This window comes from Schistocerca nitens, chromosome 9 (genome assembly GCF_023898315.1).
Source record: "Schistocerca nitens isolate TAMUIC-IGC-003100 chromosome 9, iqSchNite1.1, whole genome shotgun sequence".
Classification (NCBI taxonomy): Eukaryota; Metazoa; Arthropoda; class Insecta; order Orthoptera; family Acrididae; genus Schistocerca; species Schistocerca nitens.
Genome location: NC_064622.1, coordinates 1,000,311 through 1,014,092, shown reverse-complemented (window position 1 = coordinate 1,014,092; position 13,782 = coordinate 1,000,311). Strand labels below are relative to the sequence as shown.

Genomic DNA, 13,782 nt, shown 5'->3' with positions numbered 1-13,782 from the left:
GTAGACACCATGTAATATACACAAGCAAGATGCAGTCTTTTAACCCTACAAGACTCAGCTTCAAGATGTACATAACTATCTTCTTAGAAAATTATAATCACTTTCATACAATTACTAAGCTTGTACTAGAATATAAACAGAAGTTATGTAAGATAAATGAAGAAGCAGTAGCTTTTTTCTAAGAAACAGTTTTCCTGCTCATTTGCTAGGTTACACTTAGCCGGCGCAAATTGTATCAAGTTATTGTTTCTCTTTTGTTTAATATACCATGAGTCATTCCACATTACTGAAAGTGCTCCTTCTTAATGGGATGTAGGCAACAACAAAAAATATGAAACAGAGAATAACAACTTGAAAAGACAATTTAATAATGTATTTTATTTTGCTTATCATAATTTTTAAAGTAAAAGTTTGAACATGTGGTCTTGTACACTGAAGATTGGTGCCATCTTTCTTTCATACATGCAAATATTAGTACTTAATTCCACTTCTTGTTCCCATACTGGTTATTGCTGTTATTTCCATTGTTGTTTCCATTTTTATTCTGGTTGCTTTGTTGGTCGTCTTCTTGCTCACCCCAATCTTCACAGTTCTGTGCAGCAGAAAAAAATATCTTGGTTCATAGAAACAAAACAAACTGAAATTGATTCTCTCTCCCTTCCTCCCCTGCCCCCTCTCCCTCTGGTGAATAATTTTATTAGAAACAAAGTAATAAGCTTACAGGGATACTTTTCTTGACTAGGAATGCACATATTCCAACAACACTGAATCCAAGACTGGAAGCATTTCTGGAAGGCTTCTTTTGCAAGGACATACAGCTGCTCTGCCAGTGTCAGGAACAGTGTCAAAACATTTTTGTTTAAGCATAGTTTTAATTTTTGGGAAGAGCTGAAAGTTGCATGGTGCTAAATCTGTTGAATAAGGCAGATGTGGACGAACAAGAACACTTTCTCTGGACCAAAATGTCATCAGTCAAAAGCGAGGCATGGCATGGCATGTTGTCACAATGGAGAAGGAAGTCATTTGCTCATTTTTCTGGTCTTCCTTCGTAAATTGTTTTGCAGACACTGCAGTACACCTCTGTAAAATTTGGCATTTAAGTTGTTCCCCTGGGGACAAACACTGATGGCACTATGCCCTCAATATTGAAAAAAACAGTGACCACAACTTGGATATTCGATTTTCACTAACATGCCTTTTTAGGGTGAGGGGATTCTGGTTTCTCTAAGGGAGCTCTGAATTTTACTCTCACAGACACAAGTTTAATCTCTAGTTACAATTTTCAACATGAAATCCAGATCGTGATGAAAATCATTCTTCAACTCCATGCAGACTGACACATAATTTTCATTCTGTTCATTACTCAAAAGTCTGGGAACAAATTTTGCACTCACTCATCTCATTTGCAAATTATCAGTTAAAATACTTCGCAAGGACCTGTATGAGACATTAAGTTCTTTGGTAAGCTCTTGAATAGTTATCCACCTGTTTGAAAAAATAATTTGTGGCGCTTTTTGCATGTTTTCTTCTGTTTTTGAGGTTTGTGGATATCCTGAATGTTGCTGGTTTCTACCAATTCTTCTCATTTATGCTTTTAAATCACTCATACCACTTGCAGAAGGTTTAACAGTCTTCAGAGTTACAGCATTATTGCCATAAACAAATTTCAGAATTTCATGCATTCCTTTGCACTTTTTTGCAGCTTGAAACAAAGCCTGATGTTCACATATTTTCCGAAATCCATGACCTGTGTGATAGATATGATAAATACAACCTCACTTTAGCATCTCTCGACACCAGCTGACAAGTCAGAATGTTTTATAGCTTGATGCTGCCTCTCTTAGTGGATCAGGTGGTTGGGCAAATTACCTCAAATCATTGTAGTGTCAGCAGTTGCTGCTAAAAAAATTCATTAATTTATGGTGAAAATGTACTAGGTCCTCAAGTATGGTGCAAGATAGAAAGTGTTGTGGTAAAAGAGGGGCCGCAAGAAGGAGGGCAGAGAAATTATGCAGGTAGACACTGAATGAAAGGTGCACAAGACCCTAGTTCTACTGATATTATAGACCCCTAGTTTAATGCATATCAGACACAATATGACAGAATACATTGCTGAAATGAAACCTCTGTGCTGTGTAAAAAATATGAAAAAAATAGTTTGATGTTTTGAAATACATAGGATAAACAACAAACAATGGAGAAACCAGGATGGAATAATGACAATGAGGAATACCCTACCCACTATCCTTCCCACACCTCGAACCTACAAAATATCTATGTCCATCGCTACACCACTGTTCCTCCCAACCCCCTTGCCTCGTGGCTCGTATCCCTGTGTTAGAGCTAATTGCAAGGCATGTCCCATACATCCTCTACCACCACCTACTCCACTCTTGTCACAGGCATCAACTGTCTCATCACAGGCAGGGCTACCTATGAAAGCAATCATGTGATCTACAAACTAAGCTGCAACCACTGTACTGCTTTCTGCGTGAGCTTGATAACCAACAAGCTGTTTGTCTGCATGAATGGACACTGACAAACTGTGGCCAAGAGACAACTGGGTTATCCAGTTGCAGAACATATGACCCAACGCAACATGCTTCACTTCAATGGCTGCTTCACAGCCCATGCCATCTGGATCCTTCCTACCAACACCAGTTTTTCTGAATTTCGCAGGTGGGAACTTTCCTGGCAATATATTCTACAGTCCCAAAACTCCCTAGCCTCAGTCCTCACTAATCCCTGTCCTTCTTCGCCCTCCCACCTCCTTCATCACTACCCTGCCTTCTGCACTAATCTCTCTCTTTTCCGCCCCTCCTCTACTTCTCTGTTTTTCTGCTCTCCCCCCCCCCCCCCCCTCCAGGCCCACCCATCCACCCTTCCTTCAAATGTCCTGACTGCACCTAGCAGCCCTATCCTGTCCCTGCATGACCCCATAAGCAGCACTACACCATCCCCCACCCCTACCCTGCTATTCATCTCCATCCCAGAATCTTCCTTTTCTGCACCACCCAGGATCTTCTCCCATCACATGCATTTGTTCATAATCCAGCCTCAGTGACCAGAGACAGTGGTCATGTGCGTGTGAGTTGTGCTTGAGACAATGTGTAATGTTTTCTATGTTAGTAGGCCTTTTGGCTGAAAGCTCACATGTAAACCAGTCTTTTTGCTGTGCCTGTCTGCAGCCGAACATTTCCTCAATATAGTGAGTTTCATAACAGGATCAATAATGATACATGTAAAGTGTCATTAGCAAGAGCTCCATTTCTAGAGATAAGCAGAAAGTGAGGGTAAGATATACATTCCTATCAAGGGCTTTAAAGAAGCACAAAGACCTAGGGATTTTGAGGGTGCACATTATCAGTATGGACTGTAATAGAGAGTTAACTGTACAAAAATAAAAAAAATAAAAATAAAATAAAAATTAAAAAAAAATAAAAAAATTCAGTTGCTATAAAACCTTGTGGCATAGGTATTAAAGAGGACTACAAGAAATTACCAGAGGAACATGGTGAAAACATCAGACAGGAATGTATGCATCATATTACAGCAGTGTTTCACTATGCTTATTGTGCATCCATTCCAAAGTGTACCTGCAAACACTGCTTATCCCTGGTGGAGTGAGGCATGCAGCTCCACAATCAAAGGCAGACATGTGCATTTGCAGATGTTTAAATGCCAACCATTTGCAGACAGCCTCACAACCAGTGGAATAGCAGGGCTGAAATGCTGCCATGTTATAAAGGAGACAAGAAGAAATTGTGGAGTGAATTCCTTAACACTGTCATTCTGCCATAGTATGGAAGGTAACCAGAGGGATTTCAGAAAAGGTTCAGAGGAGCATTTTCAATGTTGTAATGAGAATGTCTCCAGAAAAATCATAATACTGTTGACAGAAAGTGGCTGAACATTTTTTACACATCTGGTAGCCAGGATACAGTCTTACAGATGTAATTGATTTTCTAATTTATTTTGTCTATTCCCAGTTAGTATCTTTCATAATAGGGTGAAATCGGTAATTGTTTCGTAACTTCTATTGTTAACATATAAACCAATATAAATTCTGTAATAATGGTAAACATTTCGAAAGCAAAAGGCTAGTAATCTTAAAGTATTTATTTGACTATATTTGAAAACATGTTAGCAAAGCCAGCCCTTAATTAATTCCCAAGTAATTAACAGTTTTGTCAAAAGTATTGTTTGCATATATTTGTTAATTTCTTGATTTAAACAAATAATTTGGCCTAAACCTTGCAGTAGAAAAAACAGCTAAAAAGAAACAATTTTTGATGTATTCAGTTAATTTAATGAGTTAAGTTTTAATTGTAATTTCTGTAAATTTAACTTCAAACAATGTGTAATTTCAGTATCGATTATTCTGATGATATATAAGGACCCAATTTTTGGTCACAAGACAGTCAGCCCACGGCCAAGTTTCTGACAAGTAACCTGTGCTAGTTAGAACAATAATGCTTCAAATTAACTGTGGAACAAGTGTTAAACAATTAGGCCTTGTGTAAAAACAGTGACTGTGTCTGCTCTATATGCACCTGATTATTCTTTCAAGAACTGTGATCTTTGTGGTTAGTTTTTACTGCTCATAGATGTTCAACAGGAAACTGTTGTAGCAGTATGTGGAGCTTCACCTGCTAACTAATAATGAGGCTTATCAAAGTTTACATAATAGTGCACTGGCCATATAACTGTGTATTATTGGGGGGTGGTGAACAGTGAAATTAAAATACTATGAAACACAACTGTGCACCTGTCAGCTGAATAATTTGCAGTAGTCAGTGTCAAAATCCATAACCCATTTTTTCAGCCAGTGTAGCAATACAGTATTGGGACTGTCACAAGTGCCTCATGTAATGCCTCTGCTTCCAAGCTTAGGTGCTGCAGAGCACTGACAAATAATGGGATACCATGGTACTAGTTGGGTACTGTCAAATCAAATGAACAGCATGACAGAGCACTTCTTATCAGAGGATTGGGCAAGTGCCATCACTCAGAAGGCAAGAAGCCCCACTCTCTTTAAAGTGGATCAGTGCATAACTTTATTACTAGGAAATCTACTGATGACTCACAGGTTCCATGCCTGATACACTCTTAAAAGTGAAAATGTTATGAGATAAAAATACAGTCTCAGTTGTGGAGGTTTTTATTGTCAAATTTCAATGATGCATTTCATCTTCAGATTATCTATAATGGAAAATATGACAAAATGGGTATAAGGAAATGTCTTGATCCCTTCTTGTGTAAGAACATAGTCTATGGGAAAATTTTTTATGCACACTTAAAGAAACTGGTCTCAGTGCACTTTCTGATATCCTAATCATATTTTGCCAATGTATTAGCATTGTGTAATTATTTTTATGTACACTGTGTGCTGCAAACATTTTCTATAAGCTTGCATAAAAACTTTACCAGTACAGTACATTCTTGCACTAGATGGGACAGGATGTTTCTGTATACGTATTTTGTAATTTTATGCATTGTAGATAATCTGAAGATGTCTACCATAGGCAAGATACATCACTGAAATTTGAAAATAAAAACCTCTGCAACCAAGACTGTAGTTTTGCCTCAAATCTTACACTGGTTGCTGTATCAGCTGCATAAATGGAATAGAAGAAATTTTAGTAAAAAGTTACATTGAACTGAAGAAATAATGCCTTACTAGAGAAAAATAGACCGAGAAATTAAATGGAACAAATGCAGTTTAACTAAATTTATCATCAATTAAATTCAGCAATACAAGGAAAAGGAAAGATTGCTACTCATGGTAAAGATGACATGTTGATTTGCAGACAGACACAACAAAGAGACTGTTACACATTTAGCTTTCAGTCAAAGCCTTCCTCAGAAACAAAAAACACACACACACACACATACATTCATTAACACAAGCAATCACACACACACACGACTGCCATGTCCAGCAACTCTGGCTGGAATGACATTCCAGTCCAATATTCTGAAGATGGTGGTCATGTATTTGATGGGTGTGCTTGCTTGTGTGAATGAATGTTTTCTTTTCTAAAGAAGGCTTTGGCTGAAAGCTAAATGTGTAACAGTCTCTTTGTTGTGCCTGTTCACAACTCAATGTGTCGTCTTCATGGTGAGTAGCACTCTTTCCTTTTCTTTATATTATTGATATTCCAACCTGGGCTTTCCATTGATCAATAAAATTCATTTTTTAAGAAAGTAAATATAACAATGAAGATGAAAGTAAATATTTATCTCCTTCATGTGCTTTAATTTAAGAGTTTCTGAGCTGCTGAATTCATCCCTCTGATGTTCTGTAATTATATTATAAACCAACAAAAAAACAAGACCATTGATTTATTTGTATTTTTCCTCATTACATTAGCAACAGTTTCTTATCTTTTCCATGATGAAATTTCTTCTGTATTTAAATGTTCCTATCTCAGAAATCACCACTTAATTTCTGAGTACACATTTATTAGGAAAACCATCAGAAATGAACTGCATCTACATGTACATTTTCATTCTTGGAAAGGTCCACAATACCACTTAGTTATAGTTGATCCTCAGACAACTCAAGCAGTGAGGCTTCTGAAACATCTTTCCATTATTACATGGCACTTCCTTTGACATCACTATTTCAGATATGGGAGTTGAGGCTGTCCTACTTGACATATTTGAGCAAGAGAACCATTTGCCTCAGAGGAGTATGCTGCAAGTTACCACCTTCATTTTGCTATTAACAGCATAATGTCAATAATGGAAGAGCCTATACAGGCATGGACAATTTTGTGATTTTCTTTTTTCTTCCTGTAACCCTGCTACTGTTACATGGCAATCACAGGTGACAATTCAAGAAGTTGGAAGAAGGAATGGCGTGCAGTAGTTTCAAAGAGAAACTTGTGCATGTTGTTGTGTCTAAGAATGGTGTGTTAGTTAGGTTGGTACATCTTGGTCAACATATTAAGTGAAATAAGAATAAGGAACTATATTCTAAAACTGGTCTGTGTGTCAATGAAAATTGTTACAAAACAATTGATAACAGATTGTTGATAAGAAAAATAAAATTTGTTATTAAGCAAATTGGCAGCAGACTATTTGCATGCTTAAGTCCCACTTTGCAGTCATTTATCAAGACTTTCTGTGACTAATACCAAGTTTAAAAACTGTGGAACATGAAATGACTGACCTGCCTGAACTTATAGATTTTTCAGAGCTACATTATGTGAATAACCTGAATGGCAGAATGATACAAAATGTAATTGAGAGTTCATGTAGAAGATACATAAGAGAAATTGATGTCAATGTCTAGGATGGAGGACAGTGGGCTGAAGAAAACTAGGTGATGTGGACAGGAGAGAAGATGTAGAAGCTGTAGAGAAATGAGGATAGAGTGCATTGGTAATGGGTCCAGATCATGAAGATACAAACAATGAAACTGAACCAGAAAGGGGTTTAGGATCTTATGAGACTAGTGGCTTCCTGGATGTTGATCTCCACCTCCCTGATGGCTCCATAAAAACCCTGTCTATATCAAGCTGACCAACTATAAAAAGTACTTCCATTTTGAGACCTGTCATACCTTCCATGGTAAAAGGTCTTTCCCATGCAGTCTGGGCACCTGTGATGGCCTACATGCAATGATGAGCAATTCCTTGCCCAGGATGTTGAAGATCTTCACAGACAGGCACTACTCTCCAATCATAGTTCCTTAACAGCTCTCCTGTGCTATATATACTCATGCTTCTAATCCCCAAACCACTCACATGACCCAGCTCCAAAAGCATACCCCCTCCATTACCTATGAAACCAGACTGGAAAAGTTAAACCACACCTTTTGCAGGATTTTGAATACTTATTATAGCTGGATAACTGGAACATCATTACCACTATCACCTCTACCATACCCAAACTTGTATTCAACCACTGACCCAATTTACAAAATATCTTGTCCTGTATGTATGCCATATCTACTTTAAATCCCTTGCCACGGATCATATCCACGTGAAAGATGCAGATGCAAGACCTATGTTGTGCACTCACCCAGACCACCCTATTCCTGTCCTGTTACAAACATACTATTAGAGTCACTTGCAAAAGCAGTCATGTCATATACCAGCACTGCTGGAACTTTTATGTAGCTTTCTATGTGGGCATCACCACCAACAAGCTGTCAACCTGAATGAATGGTGTCTGATGAGCTGTGGCTAAGTTGCCCAAGTGGTCCACCCAGTGGCAGCTTTTGCTGCTGAGCACAATTGCTCAGCTTCAGTGGCTACTTCACAACCTGTTCTGTGTGACCACTCCCCCCCCCCCCCCCCCCTGCGACAGTCATATTGCAACTGATGTAATTACATGTACATCCAGTGAGGTCATGAGGCATGGCATGGAGTAATGTGTGTGTGTGTGTGTGTGTGTGTGTGTGTGTGTGTGTCAAAGTTACAGTGTTCTCCAGCTCTAAAGTTTGAGTTACTCAAAAAAATCTCTGGAGTATGTTAACTGCCAAGAGGTATCCACCTGTAGAAGTCTTTGTTTCTTTTGGTTGAAAATGAATCAGGTTCTATTATTTTCCCTGATTTATTTTTACTTAGTTGGTGTTCAGTAAAGACAGTGTCATTGGAAAAGCAGACATATGGCATCCTTCATAACCAATACCAAATTCTTTGAGTTGTGTAGTTGATAATTGCTCTTACAACACATCTTTTATCTTGCAATCTTCCTTGTACAATCTCAGCTAGTGCCTGCAGCACAGCCACAGCCGCCACTGCCCCCATCACACTCACTTCACCCTGTCAGTCTATACTCAAGGCATTCCTCTCTGCACTAGGTCTCTTCCACTGTTGTATCTCTCCCACCACTCTTGTAATCCCCTTATCTTTTGCATCACCCACCACACAAGTCCCCCTTCCTGCCTCAGGGAGGGTAATTTCAGCTGTAGCTCTGGAGTAATGTGGTTATGCTTGGGTATGTCTGTCTTGTATTAATTTACCCTGAAGAAAATTATGGTCCAAAACTTCAGCAATGCTTCCAGTCTTGTTATGTGCCTGTTGACTGCTCAACTCTTCAGCTATGAGGGTAATCCCAAAAGTAAGGTCTCCAATTTTTTGTAAGTACAGAACTCTGTTTGTGTGGCAGTTTTGTCACACTGTTATGAAGAGTGCTTCCTACGCTGTGTGTAAATATGTGCACGCCACGCTGAGGCACTCAGTCTTGACTTGGAAGTCATTGACAATGGAGCTCCCATTGGATGTTACTGCCAAGTGCGAACTGCACACAGTTATTCGGTTTTTTAACACACAGGGTACTGCGCTGATTGAAAAAAATTGCCAATTGACGGAAGTGGATGGTGAGTCGTGCATGGATGTCAAAAATGTTCGTAAGTGGTGTAGAGAGTTTGCAGCTGGTTGGACCAAAATTCACGATGAACAAAGGAGTGGGAGACACTCAATTTCTGAGGAGACAGTGTTAAAGGTTGAGCAAAACACGCATGAAGATTGGTGGATCACCCTGGATGATCTCTGCAAGTTGGTTCCTGAGGTTTCCTGAAGCACCACTCACAGAATTTTAACGGAAACATTGAACTACCAGAAGGTGTGTGCAAGATGGGTATCACGCATGCTGACTGAGGACCACATGTAGTGATGAGTTGATGCGTCCCATGCATTTCTTCAGCCGAACAGGACAACTTTCTGGACTCAACTGTAACGGGTGATGAAACCTCAGCGTACCAGTTTACATCTGAGACAAAGCAACAATCACTTCATAGGCGGCATCCTTCTTTGCAACATGGCGCCGAGCTGGTATGACATGGGCATACAAAAATTGCCACAGTGTCTACAAAAATGCATCAACAGAAATGGTGATTATGTCAAAAATTAGCTAAATGTTCAAGCTGTAAACTGATGTAATGATAGGAGACCTTACTTTTGGGATAACCCTCATATATAGCAAGTGGTTACCTTTACTCCTTCCATTATATGTATTCCACCTAGGATGTGACCATATCGTATTATATTATTAAAGATACAAGGATTAATGGCCATTAACAGCAGCAGAAAATCAAATGCAAAGGGCAACCTAAAATGTCACTGATGTGTGTACTATCCGTTGACAGATGTCACTACATTATGTTGTGGTTGACTTTCAAAGGATTATAAATTCCAAATTTATCATAATAACGACATTAAAACACTGATAAAAGTTGCTTTTCATCCTTCAACATAAACTGGTATGTGGACAAAAAGTCAATATTAATGGCAATAAACTATTAAGTTATCACAAATTTTTGGTTCAGGAACAATAGAATCAACCCTACTTTACAAAATACTTATTGACCAATAGCAGTTTAGCCTTTTATTCCACATAACAATTATCTGAAATATTAAATGAAAATTAGGTATAGAGGGGAAAAAATCATTTTTGTTTCTTCAACATTCTTTGTTACATTGCAAAAACAGAAGTTCAGTGCTCAATAAGGAGCTTCTTTGTATAAATAAATTATTTCATGTGTATCCATAACTCTCCATATATCTCAAATGAAGAACATTTCTCTGAAATCTTCATATTTCTCTGTATTTTAGTAGTTAATAGTGCTTTTGGGTAGTATAGGTAATGGATATGTAAAAATATTGTGTGGAAAATTGATATGTTGACCATACCTCACGTCCTTTTTGCCGAAGACACAATGCCACATTCTTTGAAAGATCACATTTGCTCCCTTTTCGATCTGCACAAGAGAAAATTGCACAGGACATGTAACACAAATTTTATTTTCATTATGAAATTCATATTCAACAAAATTTTATATTGCTTTGTTTTGAAAACCAACTTGTCATTGTTCTCAAAGCAGTTGTATACTATTGCAGTAGGGTGTGAGCTGGCAATTACTGTACAAACATTATACAAAAGTGTTCCCATATCACCATGAACATGGAAAAGAGTGAACACATAATTTCTCTCTCATATTGAGTTGCTACTATTTGGATTTACATGAAAGGTAGAACAAGGAAAAACATTAAGACGGTCTTAGTTTAGATTAGAATAGATGCTTTTTTCATCCATTGTGAGATCATCAGTGATGTAGAACACAACAGAAAACAAGAATATACAATACATATTTACAAATAAAAAACTATATGCTAATGTACCTCCCATAGAACTCAACTGAAGTGGTCCTAATGGATACGGAATTAATCGGAAAATCCTAAGCTTATTTTCATTTGAAAGATAATAACAAACTTGCCACAAAACATGTAAATGTTCAGTACATTAAAGTGTGTATGAGAAATCTTGGGCTATTATAGCCACACATAATGAAAGATAAAAATCAGTTTACATAATATATACGCATCAGTCACAGATCTTCTAAGAAATTCATCAATGGAGTAAAAGGAGTTGGCCACCAACAAATCCTTCAGGCTCTTCCTGAACTTTATTAGTAATTAAACTTTTTGTGACTGATGTTAAGTTACTGAAAATTGTGTTCCTGAATAATGGACATCTTTCTGGAGCAAAGTAAGTGACTTTAAATCTCTGTGAAGATTATTCTTATTTTTAGTATTGATGTCTTGAACTGAGAGTTGGTTTGAAAATCAGATATATTTTTAATTACAAATTTTGACAAACAATAAATAAAGTTTTTGTATGTCCATCCTTTTGACAGGAGGTCTTTGGGACAATGGTGTTTACTATTGTGAGAAAATGAAACACGTACAGATGCCCCTATGATTTTATTTATTTTGTTGCAACCAGTTTTGGCACTTCAGTGCACCATCTTCAGGCTGTACTTGATGTGAAAGTGGTTGACATGATCCCTATATACATCGCATCAGTGGCCAGCATAACTTTGGTGTCAGAACTCTAACCATCAACTGCCGACTGGTTGCAACAAAATACATAAAATCATAAGGGTATAAAAATATCTTGTAACCGGAAAAGGGAAATGTATCTGACAGCAAGAAAGAGTAGTGACCCAGAAACTATCAAAAATTATAAAAACTACTGTGTTATATTAAGAAAAGTTATTAAAAAATCCAGGAGTATGTGTATCATGTCTGAAATCAGCAACTCTGATAATAAAATTAAAACAATTTGGAATATTATTAAAAGAGAAAGAGGTCAACCAAGAGCAGAGGAAGACAGTATTACCATCAAATTGCATGAAAACTTTACGAACAAAAAGTCAGAAGTTGAAAATATTTTTAATAATCATTTTCTAAATGTTGTGGATATAGTAGGATCCAGGTGTTCATTAGAAGATGCTAGGCTGTTAATGGAAGAGGCCATACCTATGCAATTTGATACAATTGAAATCTCACCCACTTCTCCCTCTGAAATTAGGAAAATAATAAACTTGCTTAAAAGCAAAAACTCACATGGAATTGATGGCATTTCCAGCAAAATACTAAAAGCTTGTTCTCAACAGATAAGTAAGATTCTCAGCCACCTGTGTAATAGCTCTCTGGAACAGGGCATTTTCCCTGATAGACTGAAATATACTATTGTTATACCTTTGCATAAAAAGGGGGATAGATCTGATGTCAACAATTACCGTCCAATCTCCCTTCTAACAGCTTTATCCAAAATTTTTGAGAAAGTAATGTATTCAAGAGTAGCTTCACATATCTGTAAAAATGAAGTACTAACAAAATGTCAGTTTGGTTTCCAGAAAGGTTTTTCAACAGAAAATGCCATATATGCTTTCACCAGTAAAATTTTGAATGATCTGAATAACCGAACACCACCCATTGGGATTTTTTGTGATCTCTCAAAGGCTTTTGATTGTGTAAAACATGAAATTCTGCTAGACAAGCTCAAGTATTGTGGCATGAGTGGGACAGTGCACAAATGGTTTAATTCGTACCTAACTGGAAGAGTGCAGAAAGTTGAAATAAGTAGTTCTCGTAACATGCAAAGATCAGCACATTCCTCAAACTGGGGAACTATCAAGAATGGGGTTCCACAAGGGTCAGTCTTGGGTCCTTTTTTGTTCTTATTATATATTAATGACTTGCCATTCTATATTCATGAAGAGGCAAAGTTAGTTCTCTTTGCTGATGATACAAGTATAGTAATCACACCTGACAAACAAGAATTAACTGATGAAATAGTCAATACTGTCTTTCAGAAAATTACTAAGTGGTTCCTTGTAAACGGACTCTCACTGAATTTTGATAAGACACAGTATATACAGTTCCGTACAGTGAATGGTATGACGCCATTAATAAATATAGACCTTAATCAGAAGCATATAGCTAAGGTAGAATATTGCAAATTTTTGGGTGTGTCCATTGATGAGAGATTAAATTGGAAGAAACACGTTGATGATCTGCTGAAACGTTTGAGTTCAGCTACTTATGCAATAAGGGTCATTGCAAATTTTGGTGATAAACATCTTAGTAAATTAGCTTACTACGCCTATTTTCACTCATTGCTTTCATATGGCATCATATTTTGGGGTAATTCATCACTGAGGAATAAAGTATTTATTGCACAAAAGCGTGTAATCAGAATAATAGCTGGAGTCCACCCAAGATCATCCTGCAGACATTTATTTAAGGATCTAGGGATATTCACAGTAGCTTCTCAGTATATATACTCACTTATGAAATTTGTTATTAACAACCAAACCCAATTCAAAAGTAATAGCAGTGTGCATAACTACAATACTAGGAGAAAGGATGATCTTCACTATTCAAGATTAAATCTAACTTTGGCACAGAAAGGGGTGAATTATACTGGCACTAAAGTCTTTGGTCACTTACCAAATAGTATCAAAAGTCTGACAGATAACAA

The 13,782-nt window shown here is 37.3% G+C and overlaps 1 protein-coding gene across 2 annotated transcripts in view; it reads right to left on the bottom strand.

Moving 5' to 3' along the window:
* Positions 1 to 389: 389 nt before the first annotated feature.
* LOC126203589 (odorant-binding protein 59a) overlaps positions 390 to 13,782 on the bottom strand; it is a 259,433-nt gene continuing 246,040 nt past the window's right edge. For both annotated transcript variants that reach the window (XM_049937950.1, XM_049937951.1), the window contains exons 7-8: positions 10,647 to 10,714; positions 390 to 592 (exon numbers count right to left, since the gene is read on the bottom strand). In XM_049937950.1, coding sequence (XP_049793907.1) covers positions 479 to 592; positions 10,647 to 10,714 — 182 coding nt within the window. In that variant the 3' untranslated portion in view covers positions 390 to 478. The remainder of the gene's footprint in view (positions 593 to 10,646; positions 10,715 to 13,782) is intronic.